The sequence below is a fragment of the Ammospiza caudacuta genome, chromosome 3 (assembly GCF_027887145.1).
Source record: "Ammospiza caudacuta isolate bAmmCau1 chromosome 3, bAmmCau1.pri, whole genome shotgun sequence".
NCBI lineage: Eukaryota > Metazoa > Chordata > Aves > Passeriformes > Passerellidae > Ammospiza > Ammospiza caudacuta.
Window position 1 is genome coordinate 33,764,207 of NC_080595.1, and position 27,188 is coordinate 33,791,394.

The 27,188-nt window shown below is 33.9% G+C and overlaps 1 protein-coding gene across 1 annotated transcript in view; it reads right to left on the reverse strand.

Annotated features, from left to right (window-relative positions):
- The window catches only part of DNAH8 (dynein axonemal heavy chain 8), a 113,001-nt gene that overhangs the window by 11,296 nt on the left and 74,517 nt on the right, over positions 1 to 27,188 (reverse strand). The window contains exons 61-84 of the mRNA XM_058800824.1: positions 27,012 to 27,165; positions 26,412 to 26,576; positions 25,609 to 25,835; positions 25,103 to 25,221; positions 22,326 to 22,429; positions 21,321 to 21,497; positions 20,304 to 20,471; positions 19,275 to 19,487; positions 17,982 to 18,119; positions 17,514 to 17,641; positions 16,626 to 16,797; positions 15,434 to 15,589; positions 13,990 to 14,145; positions 12,810 to 12,992; positions 12,241 to 12,346; positions 11,159 to 11,411; positions 10,868 to 11,058; positions 10,373 to 10,494; positions 8,279 to 8,397; positions 6,789 to 6,991; positions 5,771 to 5,844; positions 3,336 to 3,488; positions 2,465 to 2,620; positions 348 to 464 (exon numbers count right to left, since the gene is read on the reverse strand). Of these exons, the coding sequence (XP_058656807.1) occupies positions 348 to 464; positions 2,465 to 2,620; positions 3,336 to 3,488; positions 5,771 to 5,844; positions 6,789 to 6,991; positions 8,279 to 8,397; positions 10,373 to 10,494; positions 10,868 to 11,058; positions 11,159 to 11,411; positions 12,241 to 12,346; positions 12,810 to 12,992; positions 13,990 to 14,145; positions 15,434 to 15,589; positions 16,626 to 16,797; positions 17,514 to 17,641; positions 17,982 to 18,119; positions 19,275 to 19,487; positions 20,304 to 20,471; positions 21,321 to 21,497; positions 22,326 to 22,429; positions 25,103 to 25,221; positions 25,609 to 25,835; positions 26,412 to 26,576; positions 27,012 to 27,165 (3,754 nt within the window). The remainder of the gene's footprint in view (positions 1 to 347; positions 465 to 2,464; positions 2,621 to 3,335; positions 3,489 to 5,770; positions 5,845 to 6,788; positions 6,992 to 8,278; positions 8,398 to 10,372; positions 10,495 to 10,867; positions 11,059 to 11,158; positions 11,412 to 12,240; positions 12,347 to 12,809; positions 12,993 to 13,989; positions 14,146 to 15,433; positions 15,590 to 16,625; positions 16,798 to 17,513; positions 17,642 to 17,981; positions 18,120 to 19,274; positions 19,488 to 20,303; positions 20,472 to 21,320; positions 21,498 to 22,325; positions 22,430 to 25,102; positions 25,222 to 25,608; positions 25,836 to 26,411; positions 26,577 to 27,011; positions 27,166 to 27,188) is intronic.

Sequence of the window (27,188 nt, forward strand, 5' to 3'; positions counted from 1 at the left end):
GCAGTAGAAGATCTAATGGCAGCTGTAGAGAGCTTTGATTTGCTCTATCAAACTCGGTAAATATTTTAGCTCCCTTTCCAAAACAGATAACATACAGACTTGTTAAATTTGGATACAGTGAAAAAGAAAAACAAATTTTAATGTTCTTAACAAATAGGTATTTTTACATGCATGACAGCACATAAAATATTTCAGCTTGATTTTCTTGCAGAGAACCTCAACCTTTGATCATTAGAAGTGGCACTAAATGAATAGCAATGAGTAAATTATGATAAACATGAGGAAAAAACAATTTCTGCTGCCATTCAAAGCATTAAAATGTACTATATAAAGATTTTAGCATTCACCTTCTTGATGTCAATTTTTTTTAGGTGATTAATTATAAACTGAATGCTGGCTGTAAAGTCTGCCGAGTTAAATTCATAGGGAATATTCCAACCCAAAGGTCCAAACTTGCGTCGCTCCTTAGGAAAAAATTAAAACCAAATATATTTATGAAACAACTTATAATTTTCTTTCCTTAATAAATTTCAGTAACAATACCAGTGGAGTAAAGAATTGAACTGGAGAAGAAATGTAGCCTAGGAAATAGCTGTATGCCTCAAACATATCAATAATACAGTTAAGTTATTCCATAAGGGACAAATATTTATAGAAAAAGCAACAAAATAATGTATTAATAACTTTAGTAATCAATTTGAAAGTCTCAAGTTTACAATGCCACACTTCTGTGTGGATAATGAGATTTTTATATTAAACAATTAATTAATTTAGCATGGTACAGTTTTTCTCTTCTTTTTACATATACTATCGACTAATGATATTTAAAATTTTCAAGTTCCTATATTTATGCTCAGTTTTCCAAAGAGTTTTATACTGCCACTTCTGTCTTATTGTTTCAACATGTTTTTCTTAAAGAACATTTTTTCAAAATTCAAAACTTTATGTTAAGGTTGCCACCATTACATTATTGAAATATACTATTGCCCACCTACTTGGAAATTAACAGAAAAATATTCAACTACGAAAGTAAAGAATAAATATTCTGTAGCCCAAACCCTTTCAATATCTAGCACTATTAGATTTTTCACAAGTATATTAAAGTCATCTCAGTTAATTTGCTCAATGATTTTTTATCAGAATGTAGAACAAATTAATCCAAGAATTTATGAATAGCGCTGACATTTATCAAATTAATAAATTAAAATTTAAAATTATCTAAGTAATACCATATTTATCAGATTTTATATTACTAGCTCACTAATCACTGACAGTCTTTGACACCTGAAGTAACATTTAGGCACCCTAGCTACAATATTTAAAAAGAACTAGAATGAAAAAAAACCCTCCACCTTTCATTTTTCAATGAGAGTGTTGGGAACCATCATCTGCTTATAAGCAGATGAGACAGCATTAACCAATAATACCATGCAGAAAAGTGTAATGATTTCCTGCAAAGTTTTTTGAATTACATCTTAAGCTATATTTATCATCATGATCTTGTCACCAAAGGATATTAAGACCTGGTCACTTTAAAGGCAGGACAATGTAAATATTGCTTGTTGGTTGGCAATTCATAAAATTTCTTAATAGATGAATAGCTGTAATAGTTTTTAAAAATACTGATGGGTTGAATAAGCATAGATCTTCTAGTTCCACAAGAACAGTATAATCCTGAGGCAGTACACAGAACAACTTTTTCACGGTTTAAAAAGGGTAGAAGAAGGAAAATAATGCAGAATGCTGTAACAGTGAACATCAAAAATTGTCCTTCTCTCACCGGCTGCCTACACCAAAAAATACAAGATGCTTAGTAGAACCTAAGGTTTAAACAGTGTTTTGTAACTATTTTGAGATCCTTGGTGAAAAGGAGGCACATTCAGAGAGCTCAGAATATTAGTCTTTATTGTGATCTCAAAACTTATTTCTCTTTAAAGTACAATGTATAGATGTCTTTGTTCTCACACTGGAATTAATGTAGAAAAAACATTGGCACAGATGTTACAAAAATTTTATTTGATTTTAGCCATCTAGAAAATAGCTACTCTAAGTTAGGCATCTGGATTGCCTTTAAAATCAATGGAGAGAATGATATATCTCTAGAAAAATATTCACTCTTAGAGAAAGACAGCTGTGTCAGATAAGCTGGTTTTCTGTTTCAGCATGCTTATCTATTTCTATTGACTACAGAGAGAATTTTTTCCCATATACCCAATGACTAACTTTCGATCAGCTGAAGTTAGATGAGAAAAAAAACTTTCTAAATGCCCATTATATGAGAATTGTTTAAAAGCCATTAAAAAAAAAAGATATAATAATGAGCCTTGAAATACAGATTACAGCCGTTAAAGCTTTAGTCCTGCAGTATGATGCTGCAATAAATATCAGAATGTGTTTTTTCAGGAAACTCTATTAGAATGACTCCATATATTACACCACTATTTGCAAACCTTTTAAGAAATACCTGAACAGTAGAATGCAGGAAAGCGACAGTGTAAAGCAAAGGTTTCCACATAGGCAGGTTGCTAACGTTTAACAGATCTTGACTAATTCCAGAAAATGTTCTTTTCAGTCCAGCACGTATACCTTGTGGAGGTTCATTTGTGAACTTTATAGCAATCTGTCACAAGAAAAAGAAATCGGATTTGTTTACTGAAACAAAAATAGCAACATATGAAAATGCCACAACTACTAGTTATAAATAAAATGCAAATAACTGAAGCCTTGTAGAAATGAAGTTGATATGTACTTAAACTGCATAAAAGGAGTACAGAGAATCATAGAATAGTTTAAGTTGGAAAGGACCTTTTAAAGGCCATCCAATCCAACCCCCTGAAGATCAGTGACATCTTCAAACAGATAGCATTGCTCAGAGTCCTGTTCAACTTGACCTTGAATATTTCCAGGGATGGAGTACCCAATACCTTTCTGGGTGCCACCTGCCTCAGTGCCTCACCACCCTCATTGTAAAAAACTTATATCTTTTTATAAATAAAACCTTCTTCAGTTTAAAACCAGAATCCCTCGACCTGTTGCAACACAGCATACTAAAATGTCTGTCCTCATCTTTCCTATGGACCCCTTCAAGTACTGCAAGGCTACAAACAGGTCTTTCCAAACACTTCTCTTCTGCAGTCATAGTAGATTAGGCACAAAGATTTTGAACATAGACCTTTAATTTCTCTTGGGTAAAACCATCACCAACACTGACATATTTACATTGTAACAAAAGTCCATTTTTTCCTTGGGTTTTTCCCCTCCATTTTTTTACTGCCATTTACATAATTAATGTGAATAATTTTCATTAAGTACCTGAATTAAATATTTGAACAAACCTGTAGCAGTGTAATTGGGAATTTAAGATGTTGTTCAGTAGTTATCCAAACTCGGAATGTGTCATTCTGGATCTCAGCAGTAAGAAGTGTCTCCAGTAGTTCTTCCATGAACTCCAGTCCAAGGTGACAATTCTGAAGTAACACCCAGCCTCCCTAAACAAGGATATCAACTATTACTATATAATATTAAGAACAAGTTATTTATAATGCTAAAGCCAGCTGTCTATATAAGAATAAAATTTGGTTTTCCATCTAATTTTTTCAAAATTCTGTTCTGTTCCTAAATATATATTCTCTTTCATTATTATAGGATATTGGCACAGATAAAGCAAATAGGATAAGTTAGTGCAAAAGTTATTTCCACATTCTCTTTTTCTCAATGAAAATAACATAACCAGGCTCAATATTGTAAGTAAAGAATCAGTGCTATCTAGTGGCAAAAAGAGGTTCCTGTACTCTCCCAGAAAAACATCAGTGATAAGCAATCCTCTTCTCAGATCCAAAAGAACATGGGTGGAAAAGTAACAGCTGAAATTTAAGGAATACGTATTTTTAAAAACTGATTTGTTAATAACATAATCTAAATAAGTGCAAAGAGGTGGTAATAAGACTCTAAAAGTTTTTAACTTCAATTAGTTTATCTGCAATAAAGGCATTTGCATGAAATTCAAGCTCCACTTATTTTGATCTTATTCATCTCTCAAACTGAGCATGAAAGCTCTAGTTAGATTATTGTCTCTCTAAACTTTTGTTTATGAATTTAAATCCTATCAGCATTTTTAGCATCACTTTAGAAGCCTGATGAATTAGAAGCCTGATATTAAAATGGGACATTATTTAATCAGTTCTAAACAGTGATGGACAGTGGATTTCATTACAGCTTGTAATTTCATTTTAGCAATTTTGTTTTAGGTCATTTAAGAAACATCAGTAACTGTTGGTGAAAAAATATAATTGACATATTTGTGGTGAATTGATGGATATTAAAAAAAAATTAAATGAAGGTGGTTTTTTTCCTTCTTTTATGGGGATCAACTTTTCTGAGGGAGATCTTTAATCAATTTTGTACATTTCCAAATGAATCAAACAGAGTTTTTGACAATTATCTTCCTGTAACACAGCACAGCAGTTTTAATCATATTATGTACTCTTGGCCGAGGTGCCAAAGAGGTATTTGTCTTCATATTCACTAATTCTGTTTAGTAGTTTCAAATCTGATGTTCACATTTTTCTCCCTTCAGCACCAAGGCATGTAGCTCAGAAATTGTTACTGGTAGCTCTACTGGAGTGCTGTTTTGAGTGTCCTTGTGCTTCAATTTAAGGGCAAAAGAGAGGAAGGGATGCTCCAGTTTTCACCATTGCAATGAACTGGGAGTTTACAGTGGCCATTCTAGACATACAAAGAAAGAAATACCAGATGTATGTGTGCACTTATAAATTTTCATTTGCTATAAAGAGATGTCTTTTTTCTCTTTTTCCAAATTGGTGTACATCTATATGCCAATACTCATGTTCTGCTCTCTATTACTGGAGATATTCTACCCCTCCAAAGTACAGGTATATGACTGTAATATATATATACATATATATAATATATGTATATATAAAATACATCCCATATTTTGAGCTTGCAGGCAACTATGGCTGTATGTCTTCATTTGAAAGACTGTCCACAGCTCCTTGAAGTGTCCAGCTTAGTGCAAAGAAGGTATCCCCTTTGCACTAAAACTTTTCTATTGTATTTGAAGTTTCAATTACTATCTCTCTGTAGCTGCTACTTAGGTTTTTCATGGTTTTGCTGTTGGGAAATATCATCCGCCATAATAACATCTAAAGAAAAATTCTTATATATTGTTTAGAAATTCTTAGACATGCTTATGACTCAAAGCCAAAAGATCGACAATTAAAGAAACAAAGAAGATACACCAAGTGCTGGCGTGTAAGTGGTCCTGTCACTAGCAGTGTTGTAAGAAAAATGTGAAACAGTATTAGAAGCAAGCACATCCTTCTGTATCTACAACTTTAAGCTACATGTGCACTCACTGTTTCATTCAGTAGAAGCTATGCAACATCCAGGTATCTCTTATATGGGAGGGGAAAAAATGAAAAAAATTTCCAATAAAGAGGTGGGATCTGGACAGGACCAGGCCCCAATGTCCTTCTACCCTTTGTCAAGAGTGTAGTGATGAGTAAGGAATGTGCTGCTTTTGGGAAGCTGCTCAGTAGCACTGCTGGCACAGGCATTGCCTTGGACTCCACTGTCACATATATATGCCACAGAGAAATGTTTTTAAACTCAGGCATTCAAAAAGACATGGTCACCCGGAGATATGCTTGACAGTAAGATGAAAATGCAAAATATTATAGACTGGATGCTAAAGGGGCGTAAAAGAATACCAAAACCATCAGCTTATGTTGCAATGTTTTTCCCCCACCTGTTCCATTGACGCCTCTACGAGTTTGCGTGCATGAACCTCTTGTCCTTGGCCCATTGAGATGGTCCTACATTCTATAACATATTTGACAATATAAGATTAATGAACCTACATTATTGATAAAAAGTAAGAATTTCAATTCAGCCCAACAACAAGTGATATAAATACAGCACAATTAAATAAATTAAATGCAAAAATATATAAATATGAAAGCATATGAAAGCCCTTCACCATCATATTATGCTAATAATATATAGCATTTTCTAAACATTGACATTGTATACATTGTACACATTTTCTAAACTTTGACATTTTGTATAACAACATTGAAATACACATAGAGAATATACTTACAGAAGTTAAAGACTGTGACTAATGTTGACTGTGAATGTAAATTTGTGCCAAATTTTAACAACACCAGAGCATTTGAAATACGAACAGAGATTTATCTCAAAGTGTACATAAACACAATGCAAAGATGTAAAACTGAATTTATGAACACACTAATGTGACTAATGTCAGGAATATACAGGATCTAATCTCAACTCAGTTTGTATCCACACTTCTTCAAAACTTCCATATAATGTAGAATTAAAGTCCAGAATATACAAATGTAGCTCTTGTAGCTATTTTTTGTTACAAAGTAATATTCAAAGCAGATTACTGATTTTTCAGGTACCTGTAGTTAAGAGTTAAAACAAGAAAATATCATTGTCACAGTAACAGAATTTTAAAAGAATAATTAATTGCTTTACAAGATAGGGATTTAAAAAGTTATCATCACCAGGAAGGATGATAACAATTTATTAAAAAAAGACTTGAATTACTGTCCAACTTCACACAGAATGTTCTTAGCATAATGTCTTCTATTTAAAACATTATTTTATCTCTAAGATGGTATTTCAGGAACAAACAGCAAGAGAACTCAAGAAATACTTCTCAGGAAAAAACATCTCTGAAATTGCTTACACTGCCCATCTGTGTCTTAACATATGACAATGAATAATTACTTTCATACCCAAATGAAGCTTCCGAGACAAGGAATTAATCTGATCAGTTGGGTCTGATCCCATGGACAAGAAACAGATGAGAGGTGTTCGCATGTCACTTTCTTCCCAAGTATTTCTTAAATTCAAAATAACTGGCTCTGTATATTTCTCATGCAAGGAACTTGCAATATATTTCCTCGCCTGGGAAAGTGTTCGGTCTGGACACCAAGATCTAGAAAATAAAATACATACAAAGATATAAATTCACTGCCTCTTCCTCCAAGATCAGGCTCAAATTAGAAATTTTATTTTTATCAATTAGAGGGATTTTTTAAAATCATGATATATATGTATACATACACACACATTCATGTATATATGTTTCTAGGTTTGTCTTTACAGACATAATAACAGGCAGAGCTGATGGTCTTCCCTCTATTTATGATACTTTCCTGTTGCTTACAATTTTGCCTTACCTATTTGCATTGGAATTTTCTCTTCTAGGTACCTTCATTAGTTTGGGACGTTCTTCATTTTAAACAGAACTTTTGTATTTGAGAACACAAAGAGGAAAATGTTAAGATTTTTTTTTTGCCCTTTAGTAAAACTCTGCCAACGATTTATTTGGTTGTTTAGCCCTTTAGGGTACAAATTCAATTCTTCTGCACTGGATTGTATTTGTGCTGGTGATGAGTGTTTTTCCCATGGGAAAACAAACTACTTTTGGATAAAATATATTACTTTGACAATCTTCAGGTTTTGAAGATTATTTAAATGCTTCAGACTTGGATGGTCCCCTCCCTCTTAGGGTGTAGAGCATTAAACAATATGGTATTTCCATCAGATTCCAGCCTTTTTTATGGCACAGGTTGAATCTGCTCCAAAGACAAATCACAATCTAGTAAATAATATTGTTGGGGTATTTCATTAGTATCTCTGATTTATTTCTTACAGCACTTGGGAAGTATAAAATGAATGGAATAAGATATGATCTCATGCATAAGGCAGCTGAATGCTTCTTTGGGGAAATCCATTTTATCCCAAGATCTTAGAGATCTTATATGATGCAAAAAATCTAATTTATAGGACACCTTTCACACGGGGTTTTGAATACTTATTTTGGATTTTCACCATCTCTCTATTTTTTTATTTTATATTTTAATGCTTGTTTAAAGGTATTTAAAATGGTTAATTTTAAATGAAATTTAATTTTAGAAAATTGAAAACTATCTGGAATATTCAACATTTTCATGGGCTTCTCAAGGAAGGCTGCATTATGCAATCCAGTTTGCATTTCTCCTGACATAAAAGCAAAGCTATAAAAAATATTTTCTATAAATATCTTTAGATGGCAGAGAATAGCTCTGAAGTAATTGAATAAAAACATATTTCATGTGAGTGAATTGCTATTTAATGTCACCCAGAGATAACTGAAATTACACTGTTATGATAAGAGCAAACTGATAGGTTGAGATGTGTTGCAACTGTGTTATTCCCCAAAATTTCTGAAGATGCTCACCTGATGAGTAAAAGCTTGCGAAAAGTGTCAAGCGAATCACTGTATCCATTAGGGATAATTTCTTCCTCAGGGGCATCTTTATCAAACCAGTGTTTCCATTGCTTATCATGGTGAGCTATCTAAATTTATTGCATTAACACACAAATAGACATATTTCAGTTGCAGTAAAATCCCCTTGCAAATGTAGCTTTTAATGAGAGGCCATTATTATATTAGGATATATCACAAGTATCATTGCCTATAGCATTTAAGACATATGCCATGAGAATTGCTATTAAAATACTAAAAATAATATTAATTCAATTGCTGCAATCAGTGTTAAGATGCAGACTCTCAAGCCAGTCAGTTATTTATGCATTCCCTTCCCAAACACATGCATCTACTTTAAGAAAAATCAGTGATTAGCAGGAGGATTCCACACTACAAGAGGAACACACTGTGATTGATTAATTTATTCCTTTTGGTCACAAAATATGAAGAGGACCAGAAAAATCTGTCCCAGTACTGTTTATCCAGCCAATGAATCACAAATTAAAAGTAGCAGATTCTGGCAAGCTTTTGGCTCGAGAAAGAATAAACCTGACCACAAATATGATCACAATAAAGGCACCTCTTAGAACCCCTGACCTAATGGGACAAGGAGTACTGGTGGGCAGAACATAGTGAAATTGCAACTGAGCCTTCAATGCAGTGACTGAGGAGGGTCAGCTACTGCAATATTCTCAGACCACTGGAAAAAGAACAAGGAATGTACTGACAAAGGTTTAAAACAAAAGATGTCTATGTTAAATTAGGCCTCTGGGACTTATTTTTTTTAGAGGGGATAAACAAATTTAAACTAGCATGAGAAAAAGAAAAGCACAGGAGACCTCTTGAGAACGGGGCATACCATTCTCAGTCCTTTTTTGGTCACTTTAAATAACTTTTTTTCATCTAAATGAATAATGATACAGTTGTATTTTATATGATTAATCGAATATAACAGTACTTCTAATGGATAAAAATAAATATTAAAAAGATGTTTTCATAATATTTGGGTTTTTAACTGATATCCTAGTTGTCACCCTTCTATATTCCATTTTTATCTATGACTGAAATAATTTTAATTGCCCCTTTTTAACTTTGCAACTACCTGGCAAAGGTAAGACAGTGATAAAAAATTTATTTAAAAAGGAGAGCTTTTGTGGTAACATAGTCACGAAGTATTTCAGAGTCTAAAATTTTGTTTGCACACATTCTAGAAAAGCCCTGGTGAAAGGACTTTTATAGAAATGGGATTCTGGTGGCCTGACAACCCAGAGTGAACAACCTAACTAAAGCTTCTCCAACTTTCTCCAAACTTAATATTCTGATAACTCAAGAAACCAAAAACTGGAAGAACTGCACTGGTATGTATCCAACTCTTGCCTTCATGCAGGGTTTAGAAACAGCCAGGACCACTTGCAGGTAGCCATTTAGCGAAAACGTCTGCTACCCTCCAGGGCCATCACAAAATGGGCTTGGCCAATGCTATAACAGCAAGGAGAACTCGCTGTCCTGGCTATCAGCCTGATTAACAAGGAGCACTTAGATGCAAGAAATGCTTAGGGAATGGTTTAACTGCACTAAAAAAGAAAAATAAATTAACCAAATTGAACATGTCACAAGCTTATGTGCATGTAAGTTCATGCATACCTACGTAAAACATGGCATTTGTAGCCATCTCATCATATAAAAGTGTTACCCTTGGAACAGAAATCAGTATGCAAAAACAAGCAGCAAACTTTCAAAAATACACCAGAATCAAGGCAGACAACATTGTAACTTAAAACCTAACACTCAGATTAATTTTATGAGCCTTTCTGATACCTCTACCTTTTTATCCTATCTCTCTTTTATTGACTTCCTTTTTCCTTTGCTCCTGTTCCTTCTCTCCTTTTTCTGTCTCAATTACTATGATACCAAATACCCTAGAGATAAATAAACATACCACCATTCCTGCTTCCTAATTGTCTCTATTCTGTTATTCTGTATTTTTGTGGAAACAAAACACAAATAAATTTTATGATGACAAAACTGGTTATTAACATTAAAAAGATAATTAGAAGATATCACCTGGTTCAAAATTTGTTCAAATTGTGGAAGTTTGTTCAATTCCACTAGATTTAGCCATATCATATCAAGAATCCAGCGGCTTGGTTTGGGTGGGCAAGCCTGTAGATCCAAAGCTGCACCTCCTGTGGATAAAAACACTGAATGAAATGTATTTTCTGATAAAATATGTGATATTCCAGGGGTCAAGATATAATTGACATTTCTTTTTAATTTATATATTTTGACCTAAGTAATTTTCTCCAGGATACTAACTGTACTCTTGTGTACTTAGCATTTATTTTATAGCAAAGGATAACTTAGCATTATTAATGGCCTTTTCACAGGGAAGTTTACTATTGGGTGCCCTCTAAGACTTCCCTTTGCCATGCTGAACAAGCCCAGTTCCCACAGAAATGTTGATAGAAACCATGTAGACAAAGAAATAAGATTTTGAAATGGCATAAAAGTTAAAAAAGTTGAATTAGCTCTATACATAAAACAATTTTTAAAACTTACCTCTAATGAGAGTTTGGAACTCTCTGTTTTCCACATGTCCTCTCTCAATATCAATTTTTAAAGCCAGGAGGAGGGTAAAGAGGAATTTGTGGTTTTCATACAGGCCTCTAACAGAATATGAGTGAATTTCAAAAGTAAGATATTCAATAATATTTGAGATTCTTTTCTGAGGCACAGGAGACTTCTTGGACCTAAATCATGAAAACAAAGCACAAAGAAGCCTCATGAAAAAGAGCAAATACATTGGAAAGGCAAACATCTGAATAATAGAAAAAATCTGTGTCTTCCTACCTGGCTATAGATTGATCAAACAGCTTCAAGAACTGAGCCAGTGAAGTTTGATACATATTGTTGACCATGCTCATTGCTGTAAGAAGGAAATAAAGGATGCTTCCACGTGTAGCAACAGGTCGATATTCCTCCTGAGCCGTGTTAATCTTCACTTCAGTTTCTGCTGCCACAGACAGCTTGACAGCTATCTCAGCAGCTGTTTGCTTCGTTGTTTGCAGGACACCAATTAAAGATTCATCATCCACTAGTGAACCTGAAAAGTAAAATACTGGGTGTTCAGGATATGATTGTAACAATATTTTCACTCCAAATCTATATATAAAACAAAAGGCCAAATTACAGGAATTATTGATTTTAAAAAATGAAACTATTTACTGAATTACAGAAAGCTTTTAAAATAGAGACCAGACAGGATATGTAATACTAAAAATTATTTTTACATGCAACATATTTGATCAAATTAATTCCAAATATGTTAAGTGTATTTATATCAACAGCTTTGCAACACCTAGTAGAGAAGTTTCCTATCTTATGCACACAGTCTACATAGTCAACAAATGATTTAAATTATTTTGAAGTCTATTCATTGTCACTCTCAAAGTTAAAAAGACTTATGGTCCCAAGGGAAATGATCATTCAACAATATGCATGAATCTCCAGCAGTTTCTCACAGATTTTCTGTTACCAGATTCTTTTTCCACTAGAGATAGTGAGGGGTCATGTTCAGGCTCATAATGTACTGAAGAGGAGTTTCAAAGCAATTTTAAGCCAGGCCATTCCAATTTATATTTCCATTAAAGGATTAAAGGTTTGCCCATGGTCAGATACCTGATCTCATCTGAGGGGCAGAAAGTTCTCAAAAATATTGAGGTATTTCAAAAAACCTGTTTAGGTGTTAAGCTCAGGTGTCCTGAGTTGCATATAGTGGCATGTTATAGCACCAAATCCCTCACAGTCCCCATACTCCTGCCATTGTACATTCTCTTACTGAATCTTAGATGGATAAACCAAAATTTGTAAGGAAAAGACCAAGTGTGAATTAGTTTTATCTGCCTAATCTGATTAATATTTTGATACATAACCTTTGGTTGCACTTAGTTTGTAAAGAAGATTGTCTTCCAGTTCCTTCATCTTCCTCTTATTAGAAGTTACATCTTCCATGAGTTTAATTCGTTCTGCCTCTAGTTCCTGTTATTGAAAAAAAAGAAAATGGCATGACATTTTATGGGTTCCAACTTTTATGAGAGATACTTAAAATTTAGTTTCTGATTTTTCAAGTGAATGATTTGTGATTGAAGATAGAGCTGAAGAGTTGGATCCAGTCATGGAATGTGCATTTTACTTTTCTTGGTATCTAAAAGATGTTTTTAATAACAATTTTTTTTAAGCAGTGTTTATTCAGTATCTTGTGATTTATCTTATCAATGTTAAATTCAGGTAATTAATTGTTTGTGTTGTACTAACAGTCATATATATATTAAGAGCCTCCCAATTAATTTTTGATATTTGGAAATGTCTATACTGAATCTGAATATAATTTTAGAAAATAGCTAATATAATTTTTTTCCATTTGAACATTTTTATTTTCTACATACCAAAACCAATTAAATGAAAAAAAAATCACTATGATTTATTTGTAATGTTAACTTACCTGTTTTTCAGTGAGTATTACTCTTCTCAGTAACTGATTCTCAAGTCCTTTCATTGTAACAGTAAAATCAATAATTGATGTTTTTGCATTAATTTCAGGTGTGAAAGAAGGATTAGGTAGCTTTGTAGTAATGAACAGTCGAAATGTATTCATAACATCTACTTCCTTATCACCAACTTTCACCTGTGGGTCAAGTTAAAAGAGTATTAAACAGAGGAAAATGAGCTTTATTAAACTCAGTAATATTGAGCAGAAAAAAAATTACACTATTTGAAGTGCCAAAAAGAGGAAATTTATTTCACAATTTTGATTTGTTATGAAAATAAAAGTCAATGACCAAATGTATAAGTTACAGTATGTTATAAAAGTAGCATTTCCCTCCAGTTAAATATAGGGATCACTTCCACTGTGGATTATGATTAACAGTTTCAGAACCATTTGGTTTCTAAGCACACCTCAAATGAAGAGGTAATAGAAACTGCTGACCTTTGTAGAAGTCATCATTCTCTTATGTCCAAGGTAAAAGGAATTATGTGATCCAACAATGGAACAGAAATTACTGGACATAAATTTTATCTTTATTAAGACTAAGCAGGTTTCAAAGAATATTTCCAAACAAAGTAAAAATTCATTCAAAGTATTCAAAATATTTTTATAGAGTTAAGATATTCTGAAACAGCAGTTTAACTCAACAGCTGCATGTGCACAAGGAAATCTGATCACTGCATATTGTAGTATGAATCATGGAATTGTTGGTGTTGGAAGGGACCGGAAAGATCATCTGCCATGAGACAGTGGGGGGCAAATGAGGCTCCAACTTTTGAGTCTCCAAGATGTCTTCAAATACCTGGCTTATAAAGGAGTAGGACCAAACCACTTCCTTAAGCATATCTGCACTGCTTGGAAATTAGTAGAAAGAATTTTAAGCATTCAATCAGATAAGTTTACAATTGGTTCCAGTTTGGAAACTTCAGTAATAACCCTGGCAGTTAAACTCATAGTTTAGACTTGCCAACTTACTACACAGCTGAGGCTCTGTCTGTTATATTTTATTAGTGCAGTTTGATTCTTTACAAGTCTCCACTAAATACAGAGTTTACCTAGGTGTTTATAACAACAATAAAATAACATTTGTCACAAGGCTAGCTACTTTTTCATTTTCTTTTGTTTGATTACTAACCTTAAAAGCAGATCCAGATTTTATGAAATTTTTTTCTAATATATTATCAAGGACTGGATCCAATTCTTCCTCTATATCTTCAATCAGGAGCGATCGTCCCAGTGAAAGACTGTCTTCAAGGTGTTGCCGGAAGTACTTGTCATTCAGAGTTGTTACCTCAAAAAGCAAATTATAAATTTGTTGTAAGGACAAAGCATTTCTTCACAGTCTTACATGAAAACCACAGACCTAACCATGGAAATTTTTTTCAGTGTTTTTGTTAGTTGCATTTTAAAGAAGGTGCTATAAATGTTGACCATGTAGAAATTTATGCAGAAATACTTCTGTGTGTACTGTGAAAAGTACCATAAAAACGTGAATTAAAAGGTTGGCTGTAACTGAATCCTCAGGACTTCATTATGAGAGTAATAATGATACAGCTCATGGCATATTAAAGATGTTATGTATATTTTAGAAATCAGAGACACCTAGCCTTTAATTTTCTATTCTATGTCCTAGAAGGTCTAGATTTTCTAATTTTAGCTTTGAAGTGCTGAGAAATTCTTTCTAGAAATCTGAACTCAGTCTAAAACACTGCTACAATATTATGAATTCAGATTGATATTTCATGAAATGGGATTCACACTATATGAAATTATTAAAAAGCATGCATAAAATAGTAAGCTACATAATTAACTAATTCTAAACCCTCCAAAATTTATTGATATTCAGGACGTATGAGTTTTCTCAGCATTCAGGCTAAGGGTTTTAAAATGCAGTTTCTTTTTGCCATGTCACATCATTTGGGAAAAAATAATTTGTGATGCAAATAGTGACACATGAACATCTTTGTATTATATTTCATTAGCAGGCATTTTAGCATATTGGCTTAACTTCTAAAAGAGCTATGAAGACTGCAGTAATGTTAGGATAAGCAAATTTTTCATGGGTATGGCTTCAGCTGGATTTCCTCAACTTCCTTTTGTAGTGACCACCTTATTATGAATATCCTCTCAGGTCCTAAATTATGAGCTGTAACACTTGAGGCACTTTGCCTACATTTTCAGAGCTGTAACTTATCCTGCCTTTATCTGTAATCTTACTAACAGTCGCTCAATTTGCTCTCATTTAATAATTTCATATTATACTCTTTTGTTTTTAATTATCACCTCTTTGTCCTCTTTTGTGTTAGGTCCATACCTACCCGTCTTGAACAAAATACTTTTACACTTTTTTGCTAGAACTCGTACAATTTGGATAGTCTTTTCCAAGCCCTTGAGTGGGATTTACAGCTGTTCTCAAGTTCCCTGCTGATGCATCTCAAGATGCATCTACATAATTGTCAGTCTCCATACATGTTAAACTTATCTCAGATCACATTGACTCAAATGCAACCTCCTTCTGAAATAATAATGTTTGAAGGAGCATAATAGAGCACACACCCTTCCTTTAAGGCACTGTTTACCTGTAATTCATTATCCTGTTCTTTATTTATCACCCATGCTTTTCCTTGAGTTTGTGGGTCTACTAAAAGTGGGTATCTTGATGCCTTAGTGACAATAATACCATTCTGAATTGAGAGGTGATCTCCAGGCAGTCCTTGAAGGTTCCACTCACTAATCTAAAGAAAAAAGATTTAAATAAAAGAAAAAAAAAGGGAGAGATGAAGAAAAAGCAGTAGTTTGAAATAAATTATCACAGGAATTTTTCTTCAATTAAAATTTTTCTAAGAAGTAACAGGGACATCAAAGGGAATGCATATCTGAACCTGCTGAAGAAGTATTAATGCAAGTATAAAAATATTTCCAGAATTTTATTCTTATGGATTTTTTAAACTATATAGAATCAAAAAAAGTATATTTTAATGTCTAAGAATGTTAAAAGACAGCTTGACAGACAAATTAAGCATTGGGATAAATTAAGGAAAAACTAGTCTAAGAGAGCTTTTGGGAATAATGTTTACTAAAGGAAACTTGAAGATTCTGGCACTTCCCACTCTTTGCCCATTTCTAATACATTTACATTGACTAAAAGGACTTTATGTAGTCTATTTTAAATTACAACCAAACCCACTGTTTTAGAAATGTCCTGGTTTTGGCTGAAATAAAGGTCAATTTTCCCTTAGTAGATGGTACAGTGCTGTGTTTTTCTGCTTTGGTGTGAGAATATTGTTGGCACCCTGATGTTTTGGCTGTTGCTCAGTAGCGCTCACCCCAAGCCAAGGATTTTTCAGTGTCCTGTGCTCTGCCAGCGAGAGAGCAGGTGCACAAAGAGCTGGGAGGGAGCACGGCCAGGACAGCTGACCTGAACAGCCCAAGGGATATTCCATACCACAGAATGCCATCTCCACTATATAAACTGGGGGAGTCACTCAGAAGAGGCTTGATCATGGTTCAGGGATTGACCGGGTGTTGGTCAGCAGGAGGTGAGAAATTCTATTGTGCATCACCTCTTTCTCTTGGGTTTTGTCACTATTACTGCACCAAGATTTAGTGGAAATTGCCAGGAGCATTTGGAAACCACAGAACTACCCAGCACAGCAATATTTGGAATACTGGGGATTATAGTTCTTCTCTAAGCAGGCATAATGCTGGCTAGCAGTTGTAGAATATGCTAACAGAAATTCAAATTAAACCCTCCAAGCACCAAGAACTTACTGTTGGTTGATCTACCAACATAGAAATCAGGTTCAAATCATCAGAAAAGGGGATTTTATGCTCTCTCAACTCTGTTTCCCATAAGTCTTTGAGCAAAAGGTTTCTGAAGTCTTGATTAAAAGGTCCACAGTATGAAAGAAAGCCTGTGCAGAGCAATATATCTCCCACAAGTCTAGAAAAGGAAGAAAAATCACCATTAAAAGGTGGTGCACAAATTCAGTTTCTCATTACTTAACAACCAGCTTTTGAAACATAAGAAGATTTTTAAAAAGTTGTTTCCAGAGCATTTTTGAGGCAAAACTTAAGAGTAATATTTTATGAAAACACCATCTCCACCCCTACAACACAATAAAGCCCTAATGACAGCTATTCTTTTTTTCATAAATGAGCTAAGAAAATGGTTTATTTCTTAAAAAATATGTCTGAAATACTGTATTTATCAAGGATACAAACCTAGCTCTATTGAAACTCCCATCAGAAATGCCCACTTTCCCCATAGCAAATTTGTAGTAACATAAGTCTTCTACAGAAGCTGAGCTTATCTGAGGTTTTCACTTCCCCAGTGACACCAGAAGGATGTACAGTATTGGGGGGACTGCAGAAGCAGCTGTAATACAGATACATAACAGCCCTGGTAAATAATCTTCTTGGAAGCTAATTCCAAAATCAGAGGTATTGTTCTTAACTGAAATACTAGTACTCAGCACCCATGTATTCTTATTTATGGGAGGAAAATTCAAATTTCAGGGTAGTTTATTTGATTGCATTGCTATATTAAGATTTCCAGGAAGAAGATTAAGTACCTCAATTAAAGCTACTAACTTGTTTACCAACACTTCATTTTTTACAAGTATTTTCTTTTTTGTTTTTCTGTAATGGATTTGATACCTTTTAATTTGAGATTTAAATTCTTTGCTTTGCTGAGTCCACCTAACTTTCTCACCACTCAGTCCATCTATAAGTGCAGAGGCTGCTTGCATCTTTCTTTTGCATGTTTCTGCATCATCCTCTAAGTCCTAAAATTAAAAAAATGTCCTACTTAAGCATCAAATGCAAAATGGTGGAGTTATTTTATATACTTTTCATCCTCTTATATTTATTATAACTATTTTACTGATTTAATAAAATAAATATTTTATTAATATTTATCAATAAAATTAACATATTTGACACTTCAGGGCATCTAATATGCTCCTCTTCACAGGAAGAATATATAGGCTTAAATCTCTTACTATTACACCTGAATCTCAGCCATGCTATTCAAGGTGTCAGGTAAATGTGTGTTTGCAGCAAATTCTAATTACATAACAATGTTGTACAAGCATTTTTGGTAAGACTAAAATACTTTTATCTCACCATTTTCTCCTTCATTGCTGCATCAAACTTTGCCTGCACTTTATCCAGTTCAGCTTGCTTTTCATCTAATTCTGCCTGAGCTTTATCTTTTTCTGCATTAGCTACTTTCAGGCGACCTTCTTGTTTTGCCAGGTTAGCCTGCAAAGGAGAAAAAAAAATAGAAGTTCAATCATATATATGATTTCAAGATAATTCAATGAACTATTATTTAAGCCTACTTAGCTTGTAATCACAAGACAACAGTACATCAAAATAACTTTTATATAAACATAAAAACATTTAAGCTGAAAACTATATCACATATATACCAAAGATAAGATTTTTTTTTGTTCAATAACAATATAGCACCTAAAGTTCTACTATATATTGTCAATTTTATTCCTTTAAAAAAATTTACATTTCAAGAAGGTGGTTAAGGAAGAAAGGTTCCTGATCTGTACAAATTGGTTAGACTAGAAGAACAATCACTCAGTATTCTTGCTTGACTATATGTATTTTCCTCTTCTATTAGTGAATTTTTTAGTGACCAGCAATCACAACAGGAGACTGGTCCTTTGTCAGCTAACAATATTGCTTTTACACACTAGGAAATGGTCCTAAAACAGTGACTCTTCCTATTGTTCCTAAAATTATATTTATGGTGAACACAGGAAATGAAATTATTTTTAAAAATATTAATCTGTATTACTGTTGCTTCTGTAAAGAACACTTCTACCAGCGACAAAATGTGAAAAAAAATTGGGATTGCCATGTGCTCACAGCTTTTACTATTTTTTTAAATTGTGCTGTATTTAAGGATAAAATAGTTTGTTTAGAACAAAAAATTCACTGACTGAGTTTCATAAACTTGAAAAAGAACACTCATGCACACTAAAGTAAAAATTTACTCTTAAAAATGTTTTCCTTATTTTGCTCCCTACTATTGCAACATAGCTCCTTTAACTTCTTCAGAAAGCCAATATTTAGGCAAGATGTCAGTGCTCCACTGCTTCTAAGTTACCAGGAGAAAACAAAAATGCTAAAATAGCTGCAAACTCCTGTTTGCAGGACCCTCTGGAGAAGGAATGAAGATCCTGGTACAACATTTTAAAAACAATTATAAAGTAATTATGACATAATAAAAAGAATGAAAACACCTTTCCCTATACACAGTAAACCAGATCACATAAATTTAGTCTAGGCTAATTTTTTGTTCTGTTTTCTCTCTAGAATCAAGGAGAAAATAGTTTTGTTTCTGCTCCTACCCTCTTTAGCCACTGGTAAGCAAACACAATGCAAGAGAGGATGTATTACCTTAAGAGGGAGGACTTCTCTGTTAACACCATAAAATACCACCATGGCTTTTGTCCAAGAGAGGAGTCCTGCCACGTTGCCACACACCTTTTTACCATTTTCCAGTGTATAGTCTTCCATTTCAAAGTAAGGCTGGACTAATTCTACTGTCTCATCATTGATTGTATCCCTAGCAAAGTTCCTTAGGTTGTTCAAGAACGGGCCGCTCATAAGCTTTAAAAAACAACACACGAGTTATTTACATATTTGACATTCAAAGTCTTGTTCATAGGTGTTAAAGCTGTTAAAAAGCATTCCTAAAATTCTTCTGTAAAAAAGAGGTAATTCATATTGCTAATATTATATATGTGCTATTCAGTTGTAACTCCTCCCACACACCTTCTGTTATTTTGAAGTTTTAACCAATTACTCTCCAGTAACTAGATTCAAAAGTTACTGATGTACTTTCCATCTCCTATATTCTTGTGTTGCACTTCAGAAGCATTTAAGAAGCATCATTTAATTTTAAAAAATGACCCAAAGAAAGACTCAGAAATATATTTGTAACTTAACTAAATGCAAAAAAAAAAAAAAAAAAAAAAAGCTTTGGCAGTTGTGATGTATTATCTAAATTCTGAAAAGTGAAATAATTTGGTTTAATTTTTTCTAACAAACTTTTTGCATGCTAAAGGCAATTCATGGAATAACTGCTTATCTCATTTTATTATATCAGTGGAAAACAAAAGCTTTTGATGACTTCTTAAACTGTGAAAGTCTAAAGTCTAAATAAAATGCAAGAGCACTATTTGTTACTGTTACCATCAGGCCATGTGCCAGGAAGGGTCAAAGAAACTAAAGCTTCTGCTGCAAAAGTCTCACCTACTATTTCTACCAGTTAGACATAGTATACAGATAGAGTTTATCTTAAAACAATATGTTTGCCTTTCAATAAAATTCTGTCATGTTTTGGGTAAACAGCATCAAATGTTCTCTGATAAGCTAATTGCTATTTCTGATGTTTAAGAAACACCATTTGAGAACTCTACTTACTTTTAATGATTCTCCCCACGATGGCTTGCAGCAAGGCTTTTCTGGATCCATGGTCACTTGATCCACTCTCTTTTGAAATAGTAGCAGACAGCAGTCCATGATCCTCATAATGAGGTGTGGAGGTTTTGCAAGTTTTCTAACAGTAGCAATATCCTCCGGTCTGATGGTCTGTTTGAAGAGAGGTACAATAGAATCCTGCATCAACACCATCATTCTACTTTCCCATTCAATATCTTAATTTTCATGTTCATTTGTAATACTTTTCTCTGAGGTGCATTTGTATTGAGGATACACCAAAAAAGTGAGAAACCTGGTCTAATTAATAAGTTTCATAGTTTGGTGAAACTTTAGTAATTTTGTCACTATTTTTGGAAGTTTCATTTATCTCGTTATCTAAATATCAGTGTAAGAGCAATCAATGATGCATTTTTTTCCTTTTTCTATTCAATAACTTCTTTCACATAAATTCTTATAAGTGAAATGGAAGGCCATGATTGATTTCTGATTTCAGAGGTTTTTTACTGTTCAGAGCAGAATAATGAAATTATGTAGCACAGTAATGCCTCCAGATTTCTGAGCCATGCTTCTGATTGCCCTGAATCCCCTTTGTTTCCTGTTTTAGTCTTAAAATCAAAAGCATTGTGGATTTTGGTGAAGGAAGAGATAGATTTTTATTTGTCTTAAAATACAGGTGTAACTACTTAAGTTTGAATTTAAAACATTCTGTTAGCACAAGAAGTATTCCCTTGAATTCAGAATAAGAGATATTCTAAAGGCATCAGTAGCTTTTGGAAAGATCTCCACCTTCATAATGATCAAGTATTCAGATGGAAGGGAAGAAATACTATAAAACAGTTCCTATATATGTGTGCCTTAATTATTCTTGAGAGACATGGCCAGCAACAGCGAGGAGATGGCGACAGCAGTTAATACCAAGAGACAGCTGTGTGTTGGTGGCTCTGGCCTCTCACAGGTGATGCAAATAATACTGTACTAATAAAAATGAAATTTGTTCACTTTCAGAGCTTCTTCTGCTTCTTCTAGTGCTGGTTTAGCTGCCTCCAGTTTTTTCTCTGCTTCCTGCTTTTCTATATCAATTGCATCCACGATCCTTTGTGCTTTATCTTTCACCTCCTGGACTTCAAGTTTTATTTTAGTTGCGGCTTCAGCACTTTGTTTGACTTCTTCTAGTACCTGGAATTGGTAATAAACACATAAAATCTATAAATCAAAATGGTGGAACAAATGATTACCAGACACATGATAAAATAGGTATGTAACAGCTAATAAGTATATAAATCTAACCCCAACTATAGCTAACTATATATGGTATCATATAACTATTGAATAAAAATTAAATGTGAGAAGTTCAATTTCATCCCTTTCTGTCACATATTTCTCTCTTATGAGATTAAAGGCCTCAAAGAATGCAGGCAGTCCCTAAGTCATCACCAGCCAAAATTCACTCTCCAGTGCATATTAAACATGCACCATCAGAGCATTATGGTGTCTTTCAGAAAACAGAATGCCTATACTGATCCATTCCCTAGCATGCCTTTCCAGACAGTCATTCTGGAAACCAGATTTCTACCAGACCACCACTCTCATGAACACACAGATAGCTTGGTAATGTAAAAGACAAAATCTGAAACTGGACTGCAATGAACATTTTTCCAAGGAATTTTGAAGTAGAAAAGTCCCAATGTCATGTTAACTTTTTTGCTGCTAGTAAGTGCACATAAATCCCAAATTTAATTATGTTAATTAGGACAAAAATATGGAAAAAATGAAATCTGATGCTTATCTGAGTGGGTAAGAAATGGGAGAAGGACAAGGAAAGCACTCAACTTTTGCTGCAGTTTAAAATCACCTCGCTTTCAGAAGCTATATATATATATAAATCAAAACTATAGAGAGAGTAAAACCTCATTTTAGATGAGGAAAATTCTTGCAAATTATGATTAACTTAGGCAGTAGCATTTTACCTGCTGTATTTTCTAGTGTTATTTAACACTCACTTACTTTATCTGCCTTAGCAGAAGTCACAGCCAGCTCCTTCTCCTTTATAGCCAAGTCCTTAGAGAGCTGAGCAACAGATTCACTGGCTTCCATCAGCTTGGACAGACCTATTAAGTAAAAGATAAAAATCAGAAATACAGAAACTTTTTTTTTCCTAGTTAGATCACACAACCTAAGCCCAGATCTCTCATAGGTTTACCTTGTGTTCTCATTCAATTTTATGTAAAGGAGAGAAAGTGGATGTAAGCAGTCATACTATCATGATTGTGTCTACTATTCACTTTTCATAGATATAAGTAATTTTCCAAGGCAGAAAATCATGATAAATAAGATTAATTCTTCAAAAGAAAACAACAACAAAAACAACAAAAAAGGAACTATGTTACATATATATTGCATCATAAAGTCATCAGAATTTCTGAACGATGCTTCATTGTGTCGTTACATGAATAAATTACTTAAGGATCCATGATTGATTTGTAATAGAGTCCTTTCTAGAAAAAAATGGAAAGTAGAGTCAAAAGTGGACCTAAAGATCACAGCATAATTATGATCTCCAGCTCCTGCATATTGAGTTTACCCTCTCTTGTCCCTGGTGACAGAAAAGGTGAAATAGAACCCATGTGCTGAGGGCCAGTCCCATCCTAGCTTTTCTGTGTGCTGTAGAAACCACTCAGGCCACCCACAGAGGCCACTCAGCCTTTTATAGAACCATGGAATCACAGAATATGCTGAGATGGAAGGAATCTATCAGGATGATCTAGTCCAACTCCTGGCCCTGCACAGGACACCCCAAGAATCCCACCATGTGCCTGAGAGCATCCAGAAAGAGATGTGCTTGCTCCCTGTATAGTAACATATTCAGTCTTTCCCATGCACTCATGGGTTCTTTTTTTCTCTTCTCTCTTGCTCATAGACTTAAGCACAGAAATTTTGGCCATTCCTGAGTTCCTCATTGCATGCTGAAGCCTCTCCAGCCTATTTCTTCCTCATCACTGAATCTTTAAATCCTACAAGTTTTCTGGAAGTAAATCCCTTTATTGCCTTCTCTCCCTAAGGATTTGAGTCAGCACACCCTTGCAGCTACACATTGGATGTGTGATATTTCTCTGTGATGGCTCTCCAATTTAATGCTACTCCATTTCAAACAGAAAAGAGTTCTCTCCCAGCATATCCCTTGTTCTGACACAGCTGCCTCTTGGTTAGGTTCCTGCCATACTACAGAACCACAGAATCACCTAGGTTGGAAGAAACCCTCAATATCATCTAGTTACACCACCAATCCAGCACCTTCAACCCAGAAGCCACAAGAGGGAAAATGGTACCCTTTGCTGCTTTACTTTTCCCTGCTAAAAGCCTACAGTGTGGAGAAGGAAAGATGGAAAGAAAATAGGAATATGCAGATCAAAGAGAATTAAGAATTCAATTATAAATGAGAAACCTTTATAGCTTGTTGAGGTCCCCTGCATAATTCCAGCAAGAAATATTACAGAAGTACCAACTGTGCAAGTGAAAATAATTAGAATATTTTCTAACTGGCGTTCGTTAGACAGGGTTTTCTATGCATCAATGATATGAAGATGCTGCAGTAGAACATATCCATTCACATGTTCACTGGTACACAATCATTTTTTTCAGCAGAACATGTAAGGAACTTGTAATAACACGTCAGAGGCTATGAAAATCTACATATGAAACCTCATTGATAGTGCTTAAGCTGCTTATGCTACTACTTCTGAATTATTTTGGAAATAAAAAAACTGTAGAAAGAATACCAAAAAAAAAAAAACCTAAACCAACCCCAGTCTTTTGAATCGTCAAGGTTCTCAGACTTCATCCCCATCTCAAAGTAGAATGAGGATAAATTCGGATTTCAAGAACTGGCAACAGATCCATAGAGCAAAAGTTACACAATTTGAAAATATTGAGGACCACTTACTCTTCTACAGTTCACTCTAATTCAGTAAAGAATTTATGAATAAAATACCTACGCATTTCTATTCTAGACTTTTCTTCATGTAAAGGGTACCGGTTAATCATTAGTAAAGTGACACATTCTTTACCATTGTATGAAAAATCTTATCATGTAGAATTCTTTATTCCTTTGAATTGGTATGCAATATCTTTTCTGATAAAGGCCAGGTTTCCCAAGGTGCTCAGTTGGCTTTACAGATTTACAAACGCATGTCTAGATGCAAACCGGAGAAAACTGAAAACACTAGAAAACTGGTGTTCTGAAACCATTAAATACTAATGCCAAAAATTAGGCCATTTCAAACAGATATCTAAAATCTGTCTGAAGCATATTTCAACCATACTTTTCTATATTTCAGAACCACAGCTATAAAATGACCCCAAGTAACAACTACTTATTCTACAGCAGAAATATAAAATAAATCACATGTGAAGCACACAGATTGCATGGTGATAATTTCTATAGACGCCAGAAACAAGTTAATAACTGTTTGCAATTACCTCTCTCTACACCAGTAAATCAGATGCTACCTCTGCCCATTTTCAGGCTCTACTTTCTATTAAAAATTCTGGTAGGCCAATATTAAAGTTCAATACAATGCTGAGCTGAGTGGTTAGGCTGGTAGCTTCTTTGAGGTATTTTTACAAGAGAATCATTATGAGGTTGTGATTGGGGGAGTGTCTGGTAAAGGTCCTCATATACTACCACTTCTGGACTGTGATTCCCTGCAGGTGATCGCTGAAAAAGAAGTCTAATGTTAAAAACACAGATCATTTGAGACCACACATGGAATGCATTTGCTTACCAGTTTGCATACGTTCGGCCTGCTCATTAATACTATTTAACTTCTCAGTGTAAACCTCTTTGTAGCCATTGATGAAAGACAGGTAAGATTTAGGTGTTACATAAGCTCGTCTTCGATACCTAAACAAAAGCGTATTGGCAACATCAACTTCACATATATTTTTGATATATACAGCTATTTGATCACTTCCACAAAAAGAGAAAATTATATAACGCAAGTCTTTATTCATTCAAAATCAGATTTCTTCATGATGCAAACCCTTATACTTTTAGTTACTTTTTTTTTTATCCAAATAGACAATATTAAAGACTGTTGAATAGTGGGAATGTAGATGAAGAATTTTCAACATAATAGCAATTTTTTTTCATGGCCTGAGGATATAATGGTGTAGCAAATTTATTTTTTATTAAATAAATACCTTTATTTATACAGAGAACAGGAGTTCAAAAAACACTGTCAGTAGCAACATTTTTGAGATTAATTATTCCATTAATAGAAAATATTACCTTTGGAAATAATTCTCACAGCTTTCTGATACTATATCATGGAAGAGACCCATGGTTTCTACTACTTCTGTTTTAACTGGTGGAGGGCAGACCATATTAAACTCTGACAGAAAATAGTTGGACACAGCTACAAGAGCTTCCCTGGGCCATCGACTGAACCAATCCATGGTGCACCCTGATATCAGACCAGGAAATTTCAAAGAACGTGCACGGAACTTCTCACCAACCTGAAGAGAGAATCGCAGTTGGTTAGCAATATGACTCTTAAGCAAAGGTCAGTGAAAGTGTTTAATTAGAACAAACAATTAAATAGTCTATTTTCTTCTTGATCAATTTCTGCTTAGAACACCTTGCATTTTTTTTTCTTCTCAAATTGAGTTTTGCAAAATTGCTAACATTTAACATTCATTAAGTTTGGAAAAAGAAGTTCATTACAAATATATTTTGTTCTAATATTTTGAAGCATCAAATAATGTATTTTAATTACCAATAAAATACTGTTTTCCAGTTAAAAGCCATAATTTCACAAAAATACATTCACTGATATGTATTAGGAAAGAATATGTGAGAGGAAAAAAATAGTTTAACTTTTAAGAAATTATTTAGTTTTTAAATATTTTGCTGTTAAGTTCTCACAGCTGTACTATTACTTTTATTATCTCTGCAATTACAACTAGACTTCAGTAATCTTTTTATGCATCTTGAACTTCCTTTAAAACATAAAACTTGAATAATTATCTTATACCACATAGGCAAGTTTGCTTATGGAAGAAAGGAAAACAGATATATAGAAAAAAACTTACTGGAGAAAAGCAGAGGACAACGTGCAAGTTCTTCTTTGCTCGACTTAAGAAGTACTCATAAAGATTGTCAAAGGTAGGAGGATGCCGAGGCAGCTCTTTTTTCATCACAGGTACTAAGGATTGTGTGATTTCATCCAATTCATCCCGAGCAAATAAATTAGAAATCTTTTTACAAAGCAAGAAATTGATAATTAATTGCATGGATGTCATTATTATAGAATTTATAAATATTTGCCTGTTTACATCTGTATCTCTCTCTCTCTGCATATACACAGTTTAGACTAAAAACCACAAGTTTAGACTTATGAAAATCCATTGAAATCTAAGAAGTCCAACTCCAGAAGAGCATAGAATTTGAACTGGCAACTGAATCATGATTTAATAAAAGGCTACTGCAATACTAACCACTGCTCTTTTATGTTCTCCTGGCTTACGCTGAAATAAAGAAACTACATATCCAGAGCACTCCTTACTTAAAAAGTTGAAATATTTTAATTATAATTACTCTACAAAGTATTACCAAGACAAATAAAGTAGTGAGACCAAATTCTACAGTACCCTGCCTCTAGAGCACATTGGCTGTCAGGCTGAGATTCTTACCTCTCCTGAAGACAGCAGATTATTTACATATTCCAAAAATGATTCCTCTTTTATCTCATTATCAGTGAAAATGAAGGTGATACCTTGTCCTTCCTGTCCAGCTGTCCTATATAACACTTTTAAATCTTCTGACAGATTGGTTATATTATAGGATCTAAGAGAGATAAGGACATTACT